The 24,645-nt window shown below is 43.3% G+C and overlaps 1 protein-coding gene across 2 annotated transcripts in view; it reads right to left on the minus strand.

Moving 5' to 3' along the window:
- Positions 1 to 14,215: 14,215 nt before the first annotated feature.
- COL4A1 (collagen type IV alpha 1 chain) overlaps positions 14,216 to 24,645 on the minus strand; it is a 209,576-nt gene continuing 199,146 nt past the window's right edge. For both annotated transcript variants that reach the window (XM_073349693.2, XM_073349702.2), the window contains 5 exons: positions 23,376 to 23,588; positions 21,762 to 21,939; positions 18,403 to 18,517; positions 17,102 to 17,274; positions 14,216 to 15,599 (listed from right to left, as the gene is read on the minus strand). In XM_073349693.2, the coding sequence (XP_073205794.1) occupies positions 15,518 to 15,599; positions 17,102 to 17,274; positions 18,403 to 18,517; positions 21,762 to 21,939; positions 23,376 to 23,588 (761 nt within the window). In that variant the 3' untranslated portion in view covers positions 14,216 to 15,517. The remainder of the gene's footprint in view (positions 15,600 to 17,101; positions 17,275 to 18,402; positions 18,518 to 21,761; positions 21,940 to 23,375; positions 23,589 to 24,645) is intronic.

Genomic DNA, 24,645 nt, shown 5'->3' on the forward strand with positions numbered 1-24,645 from the left:
CTCACCCACCTTGTCTCTCTCAAATTCTGGGACCAAAATGGCTACAATTACACTACAAACAACAATGGTAGAGTTGGTGATATCGTTCTTCCTATAGGGCAACAGAATCCCAAGTGTTGACTGCAACATACAAACCCTTCCAATAGAGGAAATGGAGCTTGCACTACTTGACTTCTCCACGCCTTCTTGATTTCCCAACAATACCTCTATACTTGATTCTGTGGCTGCTTAAAAATTCCATAAGCAAATTTATAGGATTTGTAAGGCACCAATGACTATTGCAAGATGTCCTATTCATCCCACTTCTATTAAAAAACCCAAAGACTATCATTTCTACACAGAGTCAGGAACTGGATTTGATTACCAATTAGAATATGTAACCAAATGCTCAGTGTGGTTACACCAAAAGTGCCAGACAATTTGCGAGAAAGCGTGGGAACAGACAGAATGCTAGACTGGCACTCAGGTGATCTGATCTGCTGGGTGACCTTGGACAAGTCAATTCACCTTCTGTGCCTCAGTTTTTCCCACCTGTAAAACGGGGATAATATTTACTTTTAATTATAAACAGTTTTGAAATCTATTGATGAAAAGTCTTATGTGGCCTATTATTCTTAATAATAATTTGATCAGATAATATGCAAAAAATAGACCCCTATATAAATCTATTAAAATAATGGATTGGTTTTAGGACTTCTATACAAATATACTTTTACTGGAATTGGTCTAAGAGGTTGTTACTCATATGTTACTATCCTATTGCAAAGAAAGGTAGGCTCTGCTTTCCAGCACACTTTACACCACTGAGAACAAACATGCCAGTTGTCACAGGTCCACCCTGCTACTAGACTCTGTGGAAAATGACAAGAATGTCCCTCACTACGCCTTCTTAGGGTATGTCTACACTGCAGTGTAAATGCAGAGTTTGAACTCAGGCTCAAGCCTTGTCCCACCCCTTCCATTGACACACAAATCACACTAACCCAGGGCTCAGACCATGGATCCCAGGACTCAACAGTGGTAGAGGGTCCCAAGCCAAGTCAAGTTGGGACCCAAGGTTCAAGCCCTGTTGCTTTGCAGTGTAGACACAGCCCCACTGGACTCGTGCTCTGGAAGTCTGCCAAAAGTATCCCACAATCCCACGAGCCAACTTTTTTTGTCCTCTGGGCAGTCAAGTTTGGTGGACAGTCAGGTTTTTCCACACTGCACCACGTAAAAAGGGTGAAAGTGGCCACATTTTGGAAGGGTGCTAGGAAGTCTGAGATATGGGTGGTTGGACTCGTGCCTACATAATGCTCTGTAGACACTGGAGCCCCAAGTTAGGATGCAGCGTTCAACAATTCCTAACCTGGGGTTACAAATGAGTGCAGATGCTCAAACCCTAGGTTAACAAAGCCATTGGCTGCTAACTCAAGTTTTATTAACGCTGGGCTGACACAGGAGTGTGGAATACTATTAGAGTCTGAAAAAGGAAAGAGTTTGTTGCATGTAAGAGATCTTCAAACTCTTTTACATGTCACACAGTTCATCCGTTAGTATTTTTAATTTACTGCCATATGCCAAGTTAATACATAATAAGACAGTACGGTATCTATGACATCTATTCCCCTGGGAAAATATGCCAACAACTGATGTGATCTACCTTATTTTATGTTTAATGATAGCGGAGAAGTGCTGCTTTCTCAGCTTCCCACATATGCTTTTCATTTCCTCTCCTACACATTCCTGAGGGGTCATGTTCAGTGCCTTTCAAAAGCAAACAAACAAATACAAAACCTCTCTAACTCTAGCTCTCACTGCAGTTGAAACAGAAGGAGAAATTTTAAGAATTTCCATTGTGTTGTATGTTTCCTAAAACAAACATATCTCCACTGCTAACCATTGTTAATTTACATATGGCAGCTAGATTTCTACAACTGCGAAGGGTAGCCATGGGCTGACATTGAAGTTACGTATATGAGATCAGTTTTTTCATCTCTTAATATCTCAGCAAAGCAATAACTTGGTCTGGTAGCTCAATAGTTCTTTTCATACTCCCCATTTTCATAGTGCCACATGCATTGATAAGCCGGGCTGGTTCCTTCTGTTCTTTAGACCAGCCTATTATCACTCTGGGAAACCAGGTGGATATGGATGTAGCCTGAAGTGCTTTGGTTTTTCTTGACTGACTTCAGGATTTCACTCAACGGGGTTTTTAGTCTCTGTGATCCTTGAAAGCAAGTGTCTTTCTTTAGAGATTAACGTACTGGGCCACCAATACTGCACTGATCTTTGGCATATGTAAGGTTATGTGCATGGTCAAGTCAGTCAGCTGGATTTTTGTCTTTTCCCATTTGACCTTCATAGTGTTTGGGACTACCCTATTAAGAAAGGGTTCTATCTCTTCCTTGTAACCTTATATAGCTACAGACAGTTTCCTCTTTCTTGGTCTGTCCGAATGCTGAAGCTCTCTAGTGCTTCTGGGCATCTTGTGAAGATATCGGGTGGAAAATTTTCTCTCAAAATTCCATTTCTGATTTTTTCCCCCATTCAGAAAATTCACCATCTTCCTTTAGGGAAGAGGTGGGTTCATCTTCCGAAGAGATGAGGAAGTTTTGTGTTTTGGATTTAATTTATTTGGAGTACCAATAACACTTTCTTTTTCTGGGTTGGCAAATGAAGGGCTGGATGATGATGGGGAATGCTTTTTCCTCTGCTTGTGCTGGGACCTTTTCTTGGCTCAGTCATGTTGTTTGGAGGCCTGGATGATTGTGTTAGGATGAGGATGAGTCACTCTGCAAAGTTACTGGTCTCCACCAAGAGTGGGGCTGCCTGAGTGTCAGCCAATGCCCAATTGCTGCTTCAGCATGATCAAAACCAGTTAAAAATTTCTAAAAGCATCTGTCTAAAAACTGATCCTCTTTTCCCTAAATGTGCATGCTGTGCTGGTGGCAGGCTTTTGCTGCACCTTGGCCTGGACCTCACCTCCTTACTGAGCTGGGGCACCTCCCTGCAGTGCATCGATACTACGGAAAAAGACACATGGCTAGATCTGCCTTGGTGCCAGTCTTTGAGGAGCATGCTTGCTTTGGAGTTCCTGGTGCCTCCTAGGAAGGAAGCACTGCAAGAACTCTTGAGGTATGATTTTGGCTTTGTTTTGAGGTTCCTGTGATTTGGCTGCCATTTTTATCCCCTGCCTGCTTAGAAGGCTCCCTTCTCCACGGTAGCACTAATATTTCAGTTTTGCTCATAAGTCTCCCAAAACCTTAGAGAGGCTTTGTCCAAGTACGAAGAGTCACTAAAGTCCAAAATGAGGCTGAGAGAAAAAAAAAAAAAAAAGGGAAGAGGGAGCACTTTCCCACTGCCTGCTTCCATGCCTGCCAAGAGACAAAGAGAGCTGGCAAAAGCCAGCACTAGGAGTGTACTAGCACCATCCATGCTGAACTTCTCCCTTGAACTTATGGTAAAAAGGATGCGCACACTGATGAAGGCTTGGCAGATACACTTTGGAAAGAGAATATGGTAAATTATTCCACTACTATAATTGTACAGCGGGAGTGTCATGTGCCTCTGCCAGATATGGAGTGGCTACAGAGCCTGTTTATACTCACCAGATGTGTTCATCATAAGATCCTTTAACGCTCTGCCAGGTATGGCTGAGGTTCATTTAAATCAGGTATTTTATACACAGTGACACCTGAACAGTTCAGCATTCCATTACAGGGAGTATGAAGCCGACCTGATCAAAAGCTCTTCTCCTTGTCCAGCCCGTTTCACATGCTTATTTATTACAATCTAACTCAGAGATGAAATAACAGATAAGGCTTGCTGTAATCCTGCACAAATGCAACATGTTTTCTTATGCAAGACAGAAGTTGACAGAGCATCAAACGATCATGCTCCGTTTCTAGGCTTCTCTGTCAGTATCTTGTCCATTTCACACCAATTACAATAAATACAGCTGACTGTACATAACCAGAGGCAAGGAAGAAAAATTCTGTAGCCAATGCAGAACTCCGAAATATTCAGACAGACTTTCATAAAATATTTCTACTTACAGAAAACCACTACTTGGGTCTTTTTGGTATGAGATCACAAGATGTTGAGTGACATGTTAATAGAGATAAAAATATATAGCTAAGAATGTTTGGTTCAGTGTAACTTTTTTTTTTCAGTTTAGGTGCAGTCTGAACATGGAGATTATATGAATGAAACCAGCGGGATTTACTATGAAGTATTTTCAATCTTTTGTATTAGGAATGTACATGAGATCTGGCATTTATTTATTTTTCCCATTGGCTTTAATACCTCAGGATGGTAAAGCAGACATGTATCTTACTCAAAAGATACAATCAAAACTACACATTGTCATTTGAGGGTATTATTTCTTCCTTATAAAAGGAAATACATTAAAAACACAAGCAATTTTGCTTGTAATAGCCATGTTTGTCAGTTTGTTCATAGCGACCTTTCTTATAGTTCATTTTTAAATTCCCCAAAGGAAGAAAAAGCACCTTCCTTCTTCCTAAGCTGGTATTGATGAAAACAAGTTTCTAAAGTATTTCTGGTTTCCAGCTGATTCCGTGTTAGATTACAATAAATCAGTAAATGTATATTAAACACTTTGGATGAAATCTATGTTCAGACATAGTGAATGGGTGGAAGTAACACTTTTCATGTGGGTTCTTATACAACATCCATCATAATATCTTTGAGTTCCTACACTGTAACATGATGGCCCTACTGGCACAGGTCATTTCTATTAGAGATTAGAACACCAGGACACTGGGCTCAGCATTATCAGGAGTCTGATTTAAGAACTCATTTAGGAATCCACGATCTTCTCTCTTTTCTCATTATGTTATCTAATTGAAACCCAACTTCTAGGGGCGGGGTTTTTACCTTAATACTTGGCATACTTAATACTTACCTTAATCTGTGGAAGTACAGTACACATCACTGACATTTTGTTAATAATACAGAACAAGCAAAGGCCCCTACAACCTGAGAGAGGCAAAGAATAGTAGCTACCAGGATGTCCTCATGGCCTTTTTAGGTGCAGAGACTGTGAGATGACCTGTTCTCATTTTTTTTCTATGATGCCAGGTAAAGGAAGACTAGAAAGAGATGGCAAAAAATGGTTACTTTCCTTTCGTGACTGTTCTTCGAGATGTGTTGCTCATGTCGATTCCATTCTAGGTGTGTGCGTGCCCACATGCTCAGTCATTGGAGATTTTTGCCTTAGCAGTATCCATAGGGCCGGCTGTGGCACCCCCTTGAGAGCTGCACTCATGCGTCAGTATTTCAGGCGCCACCGGCCCTGTGCCCTCTCAGAATGACACCTCCCAGGAGAACAGAAGAAGGGAACAGGATGCTGAGGACCTGAAGGGAGCTTTCATGAGCTGCATGAGCACCAGATTCAGGTCCCACAGAGGGATGAGGTCCCGGACTTGAGGGTAGAGACACTCCAGACCTTTTAAGAACTGGACCGTCATGCTATGAGCGAAGACCAACCTGCCCTGGAACAAGGGTGAAAGGCTGATATAATGGCCAAGTGGACCTTAGTTGAGGAAAGGGACAAACCCTGGAGCTTTAGATGCAGAAGATAGTCCAGGACTAGCTGCAGTGAAGCCTGCTCTGGCCTAACCTTTTGAGCTGAGGCCCAGCACGTGAATCCATTAGGCAGGTAGATCGCTTTAGTGGAGGGCTTTCTACTCCCCAGTAGGACCTGCTGGACTTGGGCCGAGCACTTCACTCATCAGTAGTTAACCATGGAGCAACCAAGCTGTGAGGTGCAACACTGCCAGATTCAGGTGCAGGAGCCAACCGTGATTCTGCGATACAAGATCTAGCCAGAGGGACAGCTGCATTGGGGTCGTCACTGACAGGTCCATGGACCATACTGAACCAGTGCTGGTGAAGCCAACCTGGGGCTATCAGGATAACCCCTTGGCATTGTCCTGGTTGATCTTCATGAGGACTTTGTGAAGCAACTTCACTGGTGGGAAAGCGTATATCAGAGCTCCCGACCAAGGAAGTAGAAAGGTGTCTGACAAGAAGACCCTGCTGACCCCTTGAAACAAACAGAACTGGTGGCACTTCCTGTTCTGACGAGTCGTGAACAAGTCCACCTGGGGAGACCCCCACTTTTAGAAGATCTGGTCAACCCCATTGGGGTGGAGAGACCACTCGTGGTGAAATGAGAAGGTTCTGCTGAGGCGATCTGACAGCACGTTCCTGGTTCCGGGGAGGGGCGCTGCCACGAGATGAATGGCATGCTGCATACAAAAGTCCCATAGTCTGAGGGCTTCCTGGCAGAGGGCTGATGACCTGGCTCTGCCCTGCTTGTTGATATAAAACATTGTAGCTGTGCTGTCTGTCAGGACTTGAACCACTGACTTGTAATTGGGACCAAAAAGCCTGGCAGGGCAGGCAAACCGCCCTGAGCTCCCTGACATTTATGTGCAGGGAGTGGTCCTGTGTATTCAGCTCACCCAAGTGGGCTCCCCACCCTAGATCCGAGGCGTCAGACACCAGAGTTAGCGACAGTGATGGGGCCACAAAGGGGACTCCCTGCAACACCAATGTGGGGTTCAACCACCATGCCAGTGATGACTGGATGTGGTCTGGCACCTTGACTACCAGGTCCAGGTCATGCCTGTTGGGGATGTAGACCGATGCCAACTATGCCTTCAATGGCTGGAGGTGAAGCCGGGCATGACAGACCACGTAAGTACAGGCAACCATGTGGCCCAGCAGTTTTAGGCAAGTGTGGATGGTGGTGAATGGGTGGCCCCTCACATGAGAGATTACGTCTGACATGGCTCAGAAATGGGTCTCTGGAAGGAATGTCCTGGCCCACATGGAATCAAGCACCGCCCCAACAAACACTGTCCGCTGCTCTCGTATGAGGGTTGATTTCTTTTTGTTAACTAACAGGCCCAGGTCGTGGCATGTGGACCACACCAAATCAAGGCTGCTCTGCACTTGATCCCAAGATCTGCTCTTGATGAGCCAGTCGTCGAGATAAGAATAGACCTGGACCCCCTGATGCCCCAGGTAAGTAGCTACTGGGGCCATACATTTTGTAAAGACCTGCAGGGCTGAGAAGAGGCCAAAAGGGAGTGCCGTGAACTGGAAATGGCACTGGTCCACCATAAAAGAGAGGAACCATCTGTGTCCTCGGAAGATAGAGATATGGAAATAAGTGTCTTTCAAGTTGAGAGTGGCATACCAGTCTCCCGATCCAGGGAGGGGATGGTGGAGGCCAGGGTTACACGTGAAACTTCAACTTCTTGAGATACTTGTTGAGTCGTTGCAGGTCCAGGATGAGTTGTTGGCCCCCTTTTGATTTTGGGATCAGGAAATAGCAGGAGCAGAAACCTTTCCCTGTCATTTGCTGAAGGAAGTCCTCCATCGCCCCCAGCATGCTGTTCACCTCCTGAACGAGGAGACGCTCGTGAGAAGAGTCCCTGAAGAGGTATGGGGAAGGGGGAATGAAAGGGTGGTCAAAAACTGAAGGGTGTAGTCCAGCAATACAATTTCTAGCACCCAACGGTCCGAGGTGATTCTCGACCAGGCCAAACGGTAGGGATGAAGATGGTTGAAGAAAAGATGGGACAGATCCAGGGAGTTGACTGGGGTGTGGCTCTCGAGCACACTCTCAAAACACCCACTTCTGTCCCCCACGGTGTTTCGCCGGGCCAGGTTGCACAAATGGATGGGAGGAGGAAGGGCAGCGGTGACTGAACCCTGATGGGCAGGTGTCTATATAAGTATTCAAACCCCTTGGCAGGGACAAAATACTTTTTCTTGGCCCTCTTGGAAGTGGGGAGGATGGAGAACAGAGTTTGCCAGAGGGCTTTGGCAATGTTCGGGACCCCCTCGTGCACCAGGAGCGCTACATGTGTGGGGATGGATACAGAGAGCACATTGAACAAAGTATCTGGGTGCTCTGCCATCTCTTCTGCCTCTAGGCCTAAGTTAGTGGCCACCCATCAGAGCAGGGCTTGGTGCTCCTTAAAGTCGTCCAGTGGGCTAACATGGGAGGGCCCTGCCACCGCCTCATCTGGCAAGGAGGTCAATGACTGAACCACCGGGGGAGGGCCTGGGGCATCATACCCTACAAGGGAAGGGGTCTGGCAGCTAACCATCGCTGTGGGTGACCAGTGCCTCAAATAGACTGGTGCCAGGAGTAGGGAGAGTGGCACCGTGTTGGGGAGTGTCCCCGAGATCTCGGTGATGGTGACCATCAGCGTGAGGATGACTTGTGCCAACTGTAAGACGACCGGCGCCTCCCTCTGGGAGACCAGGAGCACAGTGCCAGAGATCTGTAGCAACGAAGCGCTGACCTGGGCTGATGCGGAGACCAAAGGCCTGGCGACAAAGGGCTCTGCCTTAGCCGACAGCACTCATTTGCCTTCTGGGAGGCCTTCATAGCTGCTTGATGTTGTAGGGAGCCTTCGCTGGGTCCATCACCGCACACGGTGCCAGCTGCGGTGGGGGAGTCTTTTGCTTTCTGGGCGCCGGGAGCTGAGAAGGGGTTAACTGCGCCATCAGTCTGGATCCCCTACCACTCCCCGGAGTCAATGGTGAATCCCATGCCCTCTTGTGGGGTGGGCCCTCAAGCGAATGTCGCGTTCTTTCTATGTCCTGGGAAGAAGGTTCTTACAGATATGATTCTTCTATTTAGCCTGGGATTCCCCCAGGCACTTCAAACAGCTACTATGTGAATCACTAACAGGCATAGACCTGTTGCAGTCAGAGCAGGGCTTAAAACCCGGAGACTGGGGCATGCCCCGCCTGAGGCAAAGTCCCCCTCAGAACCCTGACTGACTGACTACAGTACTTAACAGCTACTTACTAACTAATCTACTATAAAAACAAACTATTTACAGCTTGAACAGGAGGTTGGAAGAGTAGGAAAAACCGCTGACCACTTGTGAAGCAAAGGAAAGAGGCACTCTGACCAATCATCATGGGCGGCAAGAAGGAACTGAGAAGACCTAGGGTTGGCAGTGCCTGATATACCGACGCATGAGCATGGCAATCAAGCCGGCCCTATGGATACTGCTAAGGCAAAAGTCTCCGGCAACTGTGCATGTGGAATCAACATGAGCAAGCACTCGAAGATCACCTGAATACTGAAAATTTCAGTTTATTTGGATTCTGCTAATGGCTCAGAGCTCTTCCGCCAGTTCCTTAAGTATTAGGATGTATTTCATCAGGCCTTGTTAACTTGAAGACATCTAACCTCTCCAAGTAATTCTTAACTTGTTCTTTTCTGATTTTAGCTTCAGATCCTACCCATTTACACTGACGTTCACTATGTTAGTCATCCCATCACTGCTAACTTTTTTGGTGAAAACTGACACAAAAATGGAATTTAACACTTTGGCCATTGCTGCATTTTCTGTTTTTTTCCCCCCGTCTTTCCCTCCTCATAGAGTAATGGGCCTACCCTGTCCTTGTCTTCCTCTTGCTTATAGTGTAATTGTAAATGTTTTATTGGTATCCTTTATGTCCCTAGCTAGTTTAATCTCATTTTGTGCCTTGGCCTTTCTAATTTTGTCTATACATGCTTGTGTTGTGTGTGTGCATATTGTGGCAAGAAGGCCGATGTTAGTATGGTGGGTCCTGAACTTTTCTTGGCAGGGGGGCTAAGACACCACCCCTTGCCCCTGCTCTTCGGCTGCTGAGGTCCCTGCTAGTGGCCTGGGAAGGTGGTAGAGGAGGGAAGTGGGGGAGAGGTCTGGGTTTGCTCCTCACTCTGAACCCCAGCCCCTCTCAACCCCTGCTGGTTCTTCCCCTCTTCCCCCTTGGGTGGGGAACCTTCGATTCTTAGACGCTGGAGGAGGAAGTCTCCCTCCCCAGCTGGGGCAGGGTCTCCCTTACTTCGGTTCTCTTGTCTTTCAAATCTTACAACACACCTCCAAGCTCCAGTCCTCTCTCCTTCCTCCTCCTCCCCCCCGACTGCCTGAAGCAGGGGTTTTCATTAGGTTCCTGACGGCTTAATTGACTACAGGTGCTCCAATTAACCTGTAGCCACCCGCTCTAGTCTACAGGGAACCATACTTTAATTAGCCTAGGGCTTATATATTTCCCCTCTACCACTGCTCCCTGGCCCTCCTGTATCACAATATATATAAATATATATATTTTCATCCTTTGTAATTTGACCTAGTTTCCACTTGTAGGACTCTTTTTTGAATTTCAGGTCACTGAAGATCTCCTGATTAAGCCAGCATGGTCTTTTTAAAAAAACTCCCAACTCTCCTGAACTTATTTTTTCCCCTTAGACTTGCTTCCCATGGGCGCTTACCTACCAATTCTCTGAATTTGCTAAAATCTGCCTTCTCGAAGTTCATTCTGCTGTTTTCCCTCCTACTATTCCTTAGAATCATAAACTCTATCATTTCATGATAAGTGACCCCATGCTTTATAGACACTGACATCTTGTGCAATTAATTTTGGATTAAGCAGGATTTTTTATGATATCTAAAGGAGTTAATAAATGACTTTGCAGAAAGTCATAAAACTGTAGCATATTTGTTTAAAAATAGCTGACCCACATTTCATGCTGTCATTTTTCCAGGAGCCTGATAAGTAGGGCCCTACCAATTTCATGTCCATGAAAAACATGTCATGAACCCTTAAATAAGACCTGCTCTGTGAAATCCAATCATCCCGTGCTGCTGGGAGTGGCCCACTCAGGGGCTCCTAGCTGCTAGTCCAGCCTGGGCTGGGGAGAGACAGGAGTTGTCCTTCCCCTGCATGACTGCTCTCAGTGGGGAGATCAGACCCACCTCCAGAGGCAGCGCAGAAGTGAGGATGTACCTCCCTCACTTCTGCACTGCAGCAGTCCCAAAACTGGCCTCGGAGCTTCAGCCCCTGCGACTGCAGCCAGGACTCGGGGCGCCTAGGTTCTAGATGCCCCGGCTCGGGGCCTCAGCCCCACAGCTGCTGACTGGGCTCAGGGTGCCCATTTTTGGGGGGATCCCCCAATTGGCCAGGGCTCCTGCATTAATTCACCACTGGCTGGGACTAGCAGCTAGGAGCTCCCTGCTCTGGCACTCCCAGAAGCTCAGGGGAGATCAGACCCACCTCCACTAACTTTCTCTAGCTGCAGGAAGCTTGGTGGCTGCTGCCTTCAGAGCCCAGCTCTGAAGGTAGCACAGAAGTGAATGTGGCAATCCTGTGAACCCCCCATGATCCCATTTTGGGTCGGGACACCCACAGTTACATTTGACATTGTAAAATTGACTAATTTTAAAACCTTCTGGCTGTGAAATTGACCAAAATGGTCCGTGAATTTGGTAGGGCCCTACTGATAAGGGGATATTGCTCTCAGGGAAACTATTTTGTAGGAAAATATGTTTCATCAAAGAACTTACCTTTACAAAATGATAAATCCCATCATTAGAAACTGATCTTACATAATTGTTAGAAAATATGCATGCGTTCAAAATATTAGGAAAACCATTGGATGTAGTTATTTGTATCGATATATATTTTGGAATATTTTATCAGATTTTTACATGTCAACGTATGCATATGTCCAGTGTGTTTATATTGAAAACTACTTTCCTCCAATTTGGAGAGGAAATTAGAGAGACAAGCAGGAAAGGAGCATTTGTTAGATATACGAATGTTCTATTCTTCCTATATCGTATAAAGAGAACGAGGGCACCACCTGCAGCTTTAGAAGCGTATTGGGGGCATGAAGCGTTGTCTTCAAGTACTGCATAGAAGTCAGGTTTACACAATGAATTGAATTTTTATTGGGAAAATTATATCGTGTAATCTGGGTGTATACAAGATAACTTTATTTTAACAAATGATCTATTCAGAGTTCCTGTCCATATAATCAGCCACACTGAAGCAACAATGCTTGCCCTGAGTGCTTAAATACATGACTACTGATTATATGCTTTTGTAATATAAGAGCGGGTTGCTATGAAAATGTCACTTTTCTACCTTAGTGCATGGGCAGCTATTCAGCTTCATCTAGGTCATCAAAAGCAAGTGCTCAGACATTATGTCTGACTTTCCCCCACTTTTACCTGCATATACTAACATTGGTACAAAGGGCATTTGGGGCAGGAAATTTTTTTAGAGCATTTTAGTAGATAATGATTACTAAATAAGTAATCATTAGTAAATAATTAAGACTTCTAAATACTACCTGAGCAGTCTTTCAAACTTAAACAGGCCTTGCTGTCACATTGTTTTTTATTAAGAAAAGAGGTTAGTGTGATCCCCGTTATCAGTCCTTCACCAGCCAAAAGATGTTTTCTCAGACTAGGCTTAAACTCACACGCAAGCCTTAGAAAATCCAATTGTCTGATAGTTTGGGTCACCCAACTACAGGCAAAATTTAATTCCGATCTGCCCAGCGGGTAAGGTGTTGAGTGTAAATAAAAAACCTGCCACACCAGCATGTGTGGCCTGAGTCTGAAAAGGCAAGCTGAACTTCTGCTTTGGTTTCCTTCCAGACACCACTACCAGGAAGAATATATGGATAATTTCCCACACAATCTGTTGCCTTGCTATATTCTTATTCTCCTCTCATTCCACTCAGCTAGTTGTGCACCATACATTGCATGGGGAAGGACTACACCTGACGAATTATACACATGCTTTCTCTACAAGATAGTATAAGATCTGTGTACTGTTTGACGGCGTTTATAAGGAAAGTGAGACCCTGGCAAAACTCCATTGACTTCCATGGGCACAGAATCACCACTGAAGCATATAGCCCATTTCAATTCAGACACAGTCAATGCACTCTGGATTTTAAGTGCAGGTGAATACAGAGCAGCAGCCTCTCCACAAGGAAGGGGCAAAAATATGAAACAAAACTGAAATTTTAACAAATGATTTACTTTTGTTTAGGAAAAAATGGAGCAACCATCATGTTTTCTTGTCAGGTAGCCAGATCTGAGATTCACACTGCCCGCTCATAAGCAAAACACTAGCTGGTACATTTTGGATTTTATCTTATAGATTTTGGTCCTCTTTGGTGTACTGTAGTGGTCCCTCGCTATCGAGTGGGGAGGGAGGCCACTCCACCTCACTACAGGCAGACAGCAAGTAACCATCTATAGAAGAAACTCCGGTCCTCTGGGCAGTGCAGAGCCACAAACAGTCTTTACCCCGCAGCCGCCTGGCTGGGGCTGACAGTAACTAACAGTCTTAAAGGGAGTTCTGGCCATCTGGGCAGGGTAGAGCACATATAGTCTATGGCTCCACAACACAGCCCATACCTTCTAGCCAAAAAGAAGGAGTTTGGCCACCACCCCAGGGGTGGGGTCAGTGGCAGGGGGTTAAGGGGATCCAGGCCCACCCACTCTATCGGGTCCCAGCCCAGGGCCCTAACAGTGGCAGATGGGTCTGCCATTGGGTTGGCGGCGATCCTCCCAAAACACGCTGACTCACTCTCTGGCAGCAGAACCTGAATAAAATCTAGGTCACCTGTGTTGTTTTCTATCACAGTCAGGGTGTAGGGCTCCATGGTCCAAAGGTTCTCTGTCTCCTCAGGGTACTTGGCCACCGGCAGTCCCCACAGCTCCTCAGAGCACTCGTCTGACAGCAGTCCTGGAAGCTCCTTGCGATACTCATCCATCTCCGACCACAGGGCACAGCTCCACTCAGTGGCTAGTCCGGGTTCCTGCAAAGATCTTTGCTCCTTCTGATGGTCCACCCCCCATTGAGCTCCAGGGCTCTCCTTTTATACTTCCTGTCCCACCCCAGGACTTTCAGTGCCGGTTCAGGGCAGATTCAGCTCTGCCCAGCAAGAGGACTGTAGTGGTCCCTCGCTCTCCAGTTTGGAGGGAGGCCACTCCGCCTCACTACATGCACGAAAGAGTCAAGGGAAGAGTGAGAAATATGTACCGCTAGCTTTTTGACCTGGATTGCATTCAAGTGAGATTTTTAATTTGAAAAAACCCCAAACACCTCAACATAAGACCTGTGTCGATAACGTGTCAACTATGTTTTGCCTTCCATTACTAGTTCTTGTAAGGTGTCAGAACTGTGTCCTTATTTCCGCCTGTCAAAAATATTTTATGGTTGCAAGATGTGCCGAACAAAAGTGATCTAGGGTTGCATCAAGCTTGTGCATTTATTAGTAGCTTATTAAGAAATAATTTATTGTTGCTGGGTAAACAGAAGTAACAAATTAGTAAAAAAAATTTACACAAATAGTTTTATTACAAATTTGATTTTTTACGAAATACATAAAATTTAAGAAATTACATAAAAGTCCTTGGCATTCTCAAGAATATTTTGGTATTTGCATGGTTACAGTCTATAAAATAGTTTTAGACACAGATGTGCTCAAACATCAGAATATTTGCATAGAGATCCAATAGAATTATTTCTTTGAACACTTCGAAAAACTTTCGGGGAGGGGAGGGGAATATTAACAAAATTAAGGCCTTTTAAATTTGAAAATCAAGTCATTCAGTGTGTGATTAGTTTTTAAAACCCTGAAAATATTAAATACAGAATAAACACTGTAAGCTCAAAGCACGTTTTACTATAATAAACACAAATAGCCGTTAACCTGGGTTCATTCTCTGCAATTTACAGTTAGGTATTGAAATGAGCGATAGAAAACAGATGTTTCACATTAAGTATTTTGGCATTTAACATCTAATTGATGACACTATATTGAAAAAGAGGAAAAATTATGTAAGCTTCTTTTTGAAATGATAGCAAATTCAAAGCTTGATTTGCCTAATTGTTGATACCTATATAAATTACTAATATATATATATATATATATATATTTTTTTTCCTAACCACAATTGGACCATTCCTTATTCCACAGGAAAATTTGTTCCACTGCATGAAGAAGCTGCATAGTACCAAACATAGCAGAAACACTTAATTGCTCATTTGTGGAACTAGTTTGGGAAACCCTTCCTTTGGAGCATAGTCCCACTGAAACCAATAGGACTAGGGTGGAAGTAAGCACTACAAATAGAAAAGCAAGCTGGATGGCTATGTTTTGAAAATATGGATACCTGCTGTTTAACTATAATCTGTAATCACAAAACTCTTCTTTATATTAGTATTACTTTGTACAGGAACAATAAGTACATACCTAAGAGTCTGGAATTTTGAGATAGCTAGACAATGGTAATTGCATACATATCTGGGTAGGAGAAATGAATCTAAATATATAATACAAGAAAGGGGAGTCAAAAGTAAGGCACAACAACATACCTCCTAGCACCTTCAAATTTTTCTGCATGAACTCTGGCTTGTTTATACTGTCAGTGCATTGCATTTACATAAAAATTTCTTTTACCAAAAGTGCCATTTGGTATTTGAAGCTTATCTTTGTTGTCTCTTTTCTTCTTCAGCAAGTACAGGGCCAGTAAAGCAGGGTGTGTTAGTTATGCAAGTTCCTATAAGGCACTTTACTGTTTTCATATTGGACAACAATGAGGTACATATGATATAAGTCTAAGCTTCACTGCTGTTAAACAAATAGCACCATATTGTGACATTAGTTGAAATTCAAAAGTCATTATGTTCTTCTCATACAGACTTGACAACGGCTAACGTTTGAGCGCAAGTCCCCTGCTTTCAGAGTTGAAGGAGTAGGTTTCCTATAAAAAAAAATGGACAACCATCAATAACTGCTAATACAAAAATATCAGTTTGCAAGTTTATTGTTAACTTGGCAGTGTTTTTAATACAGAAGTTTAGTCTGTTAATGAAAAATTGAGAAACCCAGGGCAGAGTTGAATCAAGTGCCTAGGTCACTGAAGACTATCTGGTCACTTCTTCCAGAAAATCAGTCATAATAATTAGCTATTTTTAATGGGGGGTGGGTGGGATGACTATATACAAAGTGATGTCAAAATAAACAAAACAAACTGAAAAAGATCGGTCTCTCAAGTTTTTAGTTATAAGGAATTATTAAAAACAAAAGTGGGTAAAATATTTTCAGACAAAGAAGTGTGATTTTTTTTTTATTGACTATGGGCCTTTAATAATCCAGACCTCAAGCCTGCAATTCAAATTCACATGAGGTAAGGTTGCAGGATTGTTTCCCTCCCCCAGGATGTATGATGTACAAATTAGGACTGTTTCTGTGGTGTACATAAAGAGAAAGGGATGCTAAGCTTTACAGTTCTCTCCTTGTGAGGGACGTAAGGAATAAAGTAACTATGATGCTCATTCTTCTCTCTTTTTCTCTATGTAGCCTTCCTTGTACTAAAGAGTGATATTTATTCTTGTGTAGGGGTTAGCACAAGGCTTTGCATCACTTAATTCCTCAGTTTAGAGCCTAAATAGTACAGAAGTTGTGCATAGGCCCTTCTGCACAGGGTAAAGCTCACGGGTGAATAATAAATAATTGTTCAAGCTCATTCAGTTCTCTGCCTCTCTGAGTATGTCTACCCTGCAATTAGACACCCACGGCTGGCCCATGCCAGCTGACTCGGGGTCACAGGACTCAGACTAAGAGTCTGTTTAACTATGGTGTAGATGTTTGGACTTGGGCTGCAGCCCAAACTCTGGGACCCTCTCATCTTGCAGTATCCTAGAGCCCGGGCTCCAGCCCGAGCCTGAATGTCTACACCACCATTAAATACCCTATTAGCCCAAGCTCTGTGAGCCCAAGTCAGCTGGCACAGGTTTTTATTTGCAATGCAGACATACCCTTTCTGAGGAGATGTCAACAGCTGTGCTAGTTTGCAGTGGTTCTATTATGAGCTAATATCCACTAGGGATTAGATTATGCTCTGGGTTAATTTCTATCAAGATGTCAGTGTATCCCAATTACAACTGAAATCACACAAGTGAAACACAGGTGTGGTGGAGGTATAAACACGCTTAGGTCATCCTAAAAGGAATACTGTAAATAAGTTTCATTTGGTAAATACTACCAAAATATATATTCACTATTTCTCCCAAAAAGCATTTTTTTACAAACATTTTAACTGTATATCTTAATCCAAATAGACTACCAATAGCTATTCATCTTTTAAACTTAATCTAGAACAATTCTAGTGTTACCTTAAAGCAAGTCTCACACTGTTGCTTTTACAGATGTATAGTGAGCTGTGAATATGGATTTTAGTAAGAAAAATCAACTATAACTTACTTGAACATCTCATTTCTCTCTATAGTGGCAAGCCAAAAGCTGTAAGCATTTGCATAATAGTTACAAGTTCCACGACCATGGCATTCTATGAAGGGAGCACTGCGGAACTCCTCCAGACAGGAACCTGGAGATGCCAGAGCTTGTCCGGAACCCTCAGCACCAGCGCTGGTATGCTGGGAAAATGCAAGTAAATCCATCAGATTAGAAATATCTAGCTCTTTAGGCCTGGTCTACACTGGGGTGGGGGGCAGGGATTGATCTAAAGTACGCAACTTCAGCTACGTGAATAATGTAGCTGAAGTCAGCGTATTCAGATCTACTTACCACGGTGTCTTCACTGCCGTAAGTCGACGGCTGATGCTCTCCCGTTGACTCCACCTGCACCTCTTGCCCTGGTGGAGTACCGGAGTCGACGGGAGAGCGCTCGGCGGTCGATTTATCATGTCTAGACTAGACGCAATAAATCGACCCCTGCTGGATCTATCGCTACCTGTTGATCCAGCAGGTAATGTAGACAAGTTCTTACTGACAGTAGGTTGTAACTCTTTTAAACCAATACTTTGCCATATGCACTTCCTCCCCTCTTTTCAGTAATGTGGTGGAGAACCTGCTACCACTCTTTCCCCCTGCTTTGGGATAATGGGTGGCCAGTTGGGGGCAGTGGGAGTCTGGGAAAACTGGGAGGATAGTGGGAGGAATGGGTCCCAGGGGCAGGATATCTTGGGCCCTGAGAGGAGCATGGTGTTGAAGGCAATCAGGGAGGGTATCTTGGAATCCACTGGTGTTAGGGCCCGTAGAACTGAATTGCCTTGCGTTACCAGAGACTGTGTCAGATAAAGTTTGGTACTGAAGCACACCAGAGACTGCACAAAAGATCAAAAATTCAGTTAGACAAAGGCCCTGTTCATGGAGAGATCAGGAAGAGCAGAGGCAGTGGCTCTATATTGCTCTGTGAAGGTGCTGCAACCCTGATCTGGAGGGACAATAGGAAGGTCTGCTTAATTTCCATGTTCATTTAGTCCTTGGCATTTGTGCTGAAGCTGTAATCAAGGGAATGACAGTGTGTTTTGCGAGAGGAATTACTTTGCTAGAAACTAGAGAATGAATTGTTACTAAATTATTCTCTCACATTAACTAAATAGCCAACATGTTTCTAAAGTCACCAAAAGAGCAGAGACCTCATACTCTGCCCTTGTTTCCCTGCAAAGGCACAGGCAGACAGTACCTTTTTAAAGGCAGGAATATATCAAACACCAGCATAAATTATTTTTCTGATCCAGGTGAGGTCCTGGTGCACTTACCATTACAAAGGAGTAACCAATCCAAAGCGACATCCAGCCTTCAGGGCACAATGGTATTTGAACTGTTTGGCTGTGAACTGCAATTACCATGGCAGGAGCCTCACACACAGAGCATCTATAAAGAACATGACAGCAAGGAACTCAGTGTACTTGGAATAGTAACATTTATTTCCTCTTTTTGGGAGTTATTTGCACAGCAAGTACAGAATTTACAAGATCAACACTCCAGTCCTTTTTACTTTCCCTATTATGAAAGTCAGACCTTTGGTCATGCCGTTCTTATGACAGTTAAGCATTGGAAACACTAATCCTATTGGTCTTCACTGGATAGAGGAAAGGAAGGGCCTTATTATTATAAACTGAATAGTTTAATAAATTTACCCTTTTTTCTCTTTTAAATTTTAAATTTCAACAGCCAGCATATGTGCAATGTTATTAACACTGAAGGGAAAATGGCTAAAGAACTAGAAGAAAGTCTGGTGAGACCAGGAGCAAATAGGAACAAAAAATTGCTTTAGCTGTAGACTTTTTGACTTCTGGAGACAACACCAGCACTTCTTGGAGGAACTGAAGACTTCTTGGGAAGGCCAGTGAAACATTTAAAGAGGAGGGTTTCATATGTATTCCCTTTAAAAGTGACTTTTGTTTATGTCTGGGGTCCTTATCTCTGAATAAAGGACAACTTAGCCAACCAACTGGAACACTGGGCCTGAGAAACCAACATTCTGAGAGGTTTGCAAACAAAAATCCTTTTAGTTCAGGTATGTACATTCTACTTCTGACCTGCTGAGCCCCAAAATAAGCAGAAGGCTCAGGCACAGTAACTCCTTGGTGGGTGTCTCTCTCTCTTTGCTAAGACTGCCAAACAATGTACTAATAAATGCCAGTTATGATGCAAATGATAATCATATGGGCTCCTGCTAATTAGGAATTTGACTGGGACCACTAATTCCTTACTTGCAGCACAGCCCTAAAAATAGCAATTAGCACTGGCCCTTTTGGTTCAAACCAGATACCTAGACATGAACAGCTTTGTATTGCAGAATCAGAGCACCAGAGAAATTAAGTATAACAAGCAAGAATAAGCTGGGTTCTGTTAAATCCACAAAAGCAAAGAAATTCAGAGTGAAGGCATCTACGTCTGACTTAAAAGGATTCATACACTGCCTTGAACTCCAGCACAAAAACTACGTGGTTATTTTAAGAAGCACAGCAATGAAAGAGAAAAAAAGAGAATGTAAAAGGCGCTTGGTACTAGCTTTGCTTCAAGAGATTTCTGGTGCATCAGTGAATGACTTTTGGAACAAAGGAAGTCTCTTGAACCAGGACAGGCAAGTGACACTTTTACATCTTTTCAATTTTTTGACGCAGGTTGATGATGGTTTAACAGTCTCAAATAATAAAAGAAACTGACAGACTATGAAGATAGCCTTCTGCTTTGAGTTTACAGTAGCATGCACAGATACAAAAGAACATATTAAAATAATTTCACTGTACACCACCCTGCCATGGCAACTCTTGGCACAGTAGATTCTTTTAGAACTCAGGGCTTAAGGGAAAGCTGCAAGATCTACAAATATATATAAAGCACCACAGGTACTCTGTATGCGTAGGATAGTGGGCAGTTTAAGGGCAAATTTCAACAGTGGTCTCTTTGTTCAAGATTTTCAAGAGTGACTCAAGGAATTTTGGGTGCCTAACATGAACAACTTAATGGGGCTTAGTTTTCAGAGGGTGGGCACTCACCATTTTCTGAAAATTAGATCCTTTTAAGGCATCTCCAATAGGGCACAAAAAAGGCAGATATCCCAAATCCCTACTCTTTTTTTTAAATCTTGGCCAAAATCTATGCAATCTAATTTTGAGGCATTTTGGGTGTAAAAAACCTGGGAATTAAGTACAGAAGTAATATTTGTATAAATTGGGTCCAACTACATAATTTACACATAAAACTCCAAGTCTGGGGACACACAAAGTTGTGTTGCCATGCAGAAGGAGTGATATTTCATTCTTATGAATGCTTTTTAAAAATTGGCCCTTAGCTTGTTATATGAGAAACAAACCGCCATATTAAGTACTCTGATACACTGGATACCTACGATGGGGGATGTTACCTTAGAATTGTCTGGATAGCTAATATATATAGACAAATGTGTCATATCCTTACTCCCAGAATGCCCACCAGAGCAATTTCCACTCCCACTCATCTCCCTGGTAGGGAGAGAGCAGCAGGAATTGTTAGGGTGTCTACACAGCAGCTGGGAGGATGTTTCCCAATGCGGATGCTAGCGCTGTTCGAGCTAGTATACTAAAAATAGCAGTATGGACCCAGTAGCATAAGTGGTTGGTTGGACTAGTTGCCTGAATTCAATCCCAGTATGCAGTTGGGCAGCTAGCCTGAGCCACTGCCCATGCCACTGTAGCCACACTGCTATTTTTAGCATGCTAGCTTGAGCAGAGCTAGCATGTGTCTTTCTATCCGAGCTGAGAAACATCCTTCCAGCAGCAGTGTAGGCATAACCTACGAAGGCCCTGCCTGACCCCTGCGTGTCATGATTATCAATTTAGTAAGATGTGGGAGCTCCTTTGTCAAATCCTAATTAAATCAGAGTGGTGCAGCCCACTAAGTTCATGTGATCTCCTCTGCCTTAAGCCTTGTGCATGTTATATCTGGGCACAGTTTATGCTAGTAAATGAAAAAAAAAATAGGACCAAATCCACAGCTGGTGTAAACTGGCGCAGCTCAAATGAGCTCAATGCAACTACATCAGTTTACACCAGCTGAGGAGTCAGTTCTACAAATAGTAAATGATTGCTTTACAGTACTACACCTGGGTTCCTTTGCAGTGTTGTTTGCTTTAAACTAACACTAGTTGTATTCAAGCACCAAAACAATGTCCAAAACAATGCAAGAAACCCAGCATACTGCATGATACGTAAAACAGACATTGATGTATTTCTGAAAGGGAAAAGATATTGAGCCACAAAGTGCTTCTAATTAGAGCTGAGTATAAAAACAGAAATTATTTTTTCCCTTGGAATTTTCAATAAAAATGAAAATTTCTGTTCAAAATTTCCTGTCGTATTTTTTAATGAATTGATTCAAAATAAATATATTTGTTTCATATGAAGCAAAATTACCATTTTTTGGCTTAGGATCTCCTCACTTTTTCCAGTGGAACTCAAAATATTTTCATTTTAATTCAAATCAATATGGAAAATTTTCAGTCATTTAATTGAAAATAAAATCAGGATATTCTGAGTGATATGAAAAAAGTTTGATGAACATTTTTTGACAAGCTCTATTTTTAATAGGTCTTCTGCATATTTATAACCAATGCGGCAAGAGCAATACTCACCTACTGATGAATGGCCTGATATTGTCACCAGTGATAGGAGCCATACTCATTGGCATGGGTTCAGGAGTAGACAGCCAGTAAGAATAGTCATTCCTTGATGCAAAGTTGCATACATTATTGATGTTGCAGAACAAGAATGGCATAGTGCTAAATTTACGAAGACAGCTCCCTGCTGTGCCTGAAAGTGTAATAAAAAGGTTAATGTGTAAAACTCCGTTCAAGTGAATATTTGGCAACAGCAAATCATTGCAATTCTGATGACAATGCACAATGTTTAAAGTGCTAACATGGCAACCCGAGGTCTGAAACTCACTTCATGGCTTGCTCCAGCAGGATGGTGAGAGCATAAGAGAGGTTCTGATATCAGTCTGAGAGGGGAGGGCTAGCTTGTTTTGCTCCTGTATAAATCCCAGTGGCAGACCACAATCAGACTTTAAAATAATTTTTTCCCCTCAGCTCCATGGTAATCCAGTTTATATAATGGTTGCTTCTAGAATTGTATATTTGTTTATCAAATGCCAAAAGATACATTAAAGCAACAATAAGGTCACAAACTTAAATATAAAAAGTCAGGGAATGCAAAACTTAAGGGGTTTTTAGTAACACCAGTCCATTTACATTAAAAAAGATGATATTTTGATTACTAGCTAGTAATTACCCAAACTAGCAATCAAATATATTATAAATGTGCAATGCCTTGAATGGCTGAGGCTCTCTGATCAAAGAAGTCATTGTCTCCTTGTAGTCGGCTGACCCGCACTCTGGTCTCGGCTGTAGTCTCATTGAGTCTCTTGCCCCTAGGTCCCCTATGGGCAGGGCTTAAATTCTCATGGAGTAATTTCCTGAGCCCCCCAGGCCCCTCCACCCCCAACTTGCTATAAAAATTCCAGGGGGGGGTGCTGAAAATATTTGCTGGTGCTCTGCTCTGGACAGCTCTGGCTGAATTTAAGCCCTGCCTACGGGAGCCCCACTTGTGATCAATCTCACTATTCCCAGCAGGTGTTCAGCTCACTCCCAGGGTCTTTTCAGAGTCCAACTACAGTTCACTTGTCTCTGTAGTCCCTGGAGGTGCTTTCCAGGTCCTGCCACAGGTCACTGATGGCAGCCCTTCAGGGCCCTTGTCGGTAATAAGCTTGTAATGTCAATCTTCCCCTGCCAAAAGTTGAAGGTGTGGGGAGTGGGGGGATAAGGAAAGGCTGGCCACTGCCTCAGACTGAGCTCCCCTTGTTACTAGAGATCACTAGCAGTCCCTAGCAGCTTTCCTGCTTCCAGGCAAATGTCCCCCCTTTTCTGTGGCTAGTTTCACCTTTATAAGCGCTTCTTCTCCCGGTAGAGCATGTTCTGCAGGTGCACCTAAGCTTTTCTACCAGTGGGGTGGGGGTGTGTCCCATCACGCTCCTTAGTGCATTAGTGCATGTTTGTGCAGGGCTGGAAAAGCACTACAATATCTATAAGTAAGTATGATTATTATGCAGTCTGTGCTCTACATAGGGTAGTACGAGCCTACGAATAAGATAAATGTTTGGTTTCTAATTAAATGAAGCTGCACTACACATTCATCAGTAATGCATGCTAACGTCTTATTTGATTTGATTTATTTTATGATTTTCTTACCCAAATCCTGACCATGTGCCCTTTCGTTGCCTTGTACGTAAAGTAAGGAGTAGCCGTAGTACATCAGTTTAGTTCCAGGTGGACATTCTGGTTCTTCAATGGTTTGGCTGTGTCTGGTAACAAGGAAGCCATGAGCGACAGATGGTGTGCCTGGTGGGCCCATTGACCCTGGTAAACCCTCAGGGCCTGGTGGACCTCTGGCTCCTCGCGGACCTACAAGACAGAAAGTCACATTTACCTCTTTTTTATTTCTAGAAGTGTTGATAGAGAGAATCCAATCTGAGCCATCAATTGCATATTTATTTTCAACGTACACAGCTTCTGTATTATGGCACTCCGTTGAGCAGACTGCATACAGTGTCAATGATAAAAATTGTAAATTATCAGGAAACAAATGATTATGCCTTATGTATTTGCATAATGTTTTGTATTTAACCTTACACTAAAGTTAAACGTTTTATCTGGGGAGAAAAATTACTCTGCAGTGTTCAGTACTACTTTTCTTTAATTTCTTAAACTCTAACACATAAAGGAAAATAATTTAGACAATGGAAGTGAAGGAAACCAAAGTACTTTGAATGATTATTAAATGTCTTTAAGAATGTCTACAGAGAAAAAGTGTGCCAATTTCTGATGGAGCTGAAATTAAAGCAAGTAAAGGGAACTAGAGAATTGCTGCTTACCAGGCAATCACTGTTAAGAATTTGAACTGTCTGAAATTACACACATATGAAATGAAAAAATAACAAAAAATTTGAATGCAACATTAAGACTGGGGAAAATAAGCACTCAGACATCAGCAAGTTCTGTAAAGTAAGGGTTTCTCTTGCAATGTTAAAGTGCCCATTTTGTTCATCCATGTTGTTTACAATATACATAATACATGGAAGTTTACATTTTCTGAGGAAAGAAGGACCAGAAGATACTAGAGGGCAGATTCTCATTGGGAGTGTGTAGATGGGGGGAAGAGTAGGAGGGTGGATGGAGCCTTTTCCTGTGCCAGCCCTGTGCAAGGGCCAGGGAAAAATTATAGCTTCTGTGCTTGAGGATGCACAGAGACTGCCCCTCCCACCCTTAAGGGATGAGCATCACCTGAAAGAGAGCATGGCAGTGGGCCTCTGGCCCTGGCCTGCCTCTGCCCCAGTTAACATTATGGGCTTGGTGCACTGGAAAAGCAGGCTGCACAATCGTAAAGGATTTGATTTTATTAAGATGGCAAGATCTCCAGGCTTTGTCAATGGTACTTGTAAGATCCTTGACCCACAGCTAT

Source organism: Lepidochelys kempii, chromosome 1 (assembly GCF_965140285.1).
Source record: "Lepidochelys kempii isolate rLepKem1 chromosome 1, rLepKem1.hap1, whole genome shotgun sequence".
NCBI lineage: Eukaryota > Metazoa > Chordata > Testudines > Cheloniidae > Lepidochelys > Lepidochelys kempii.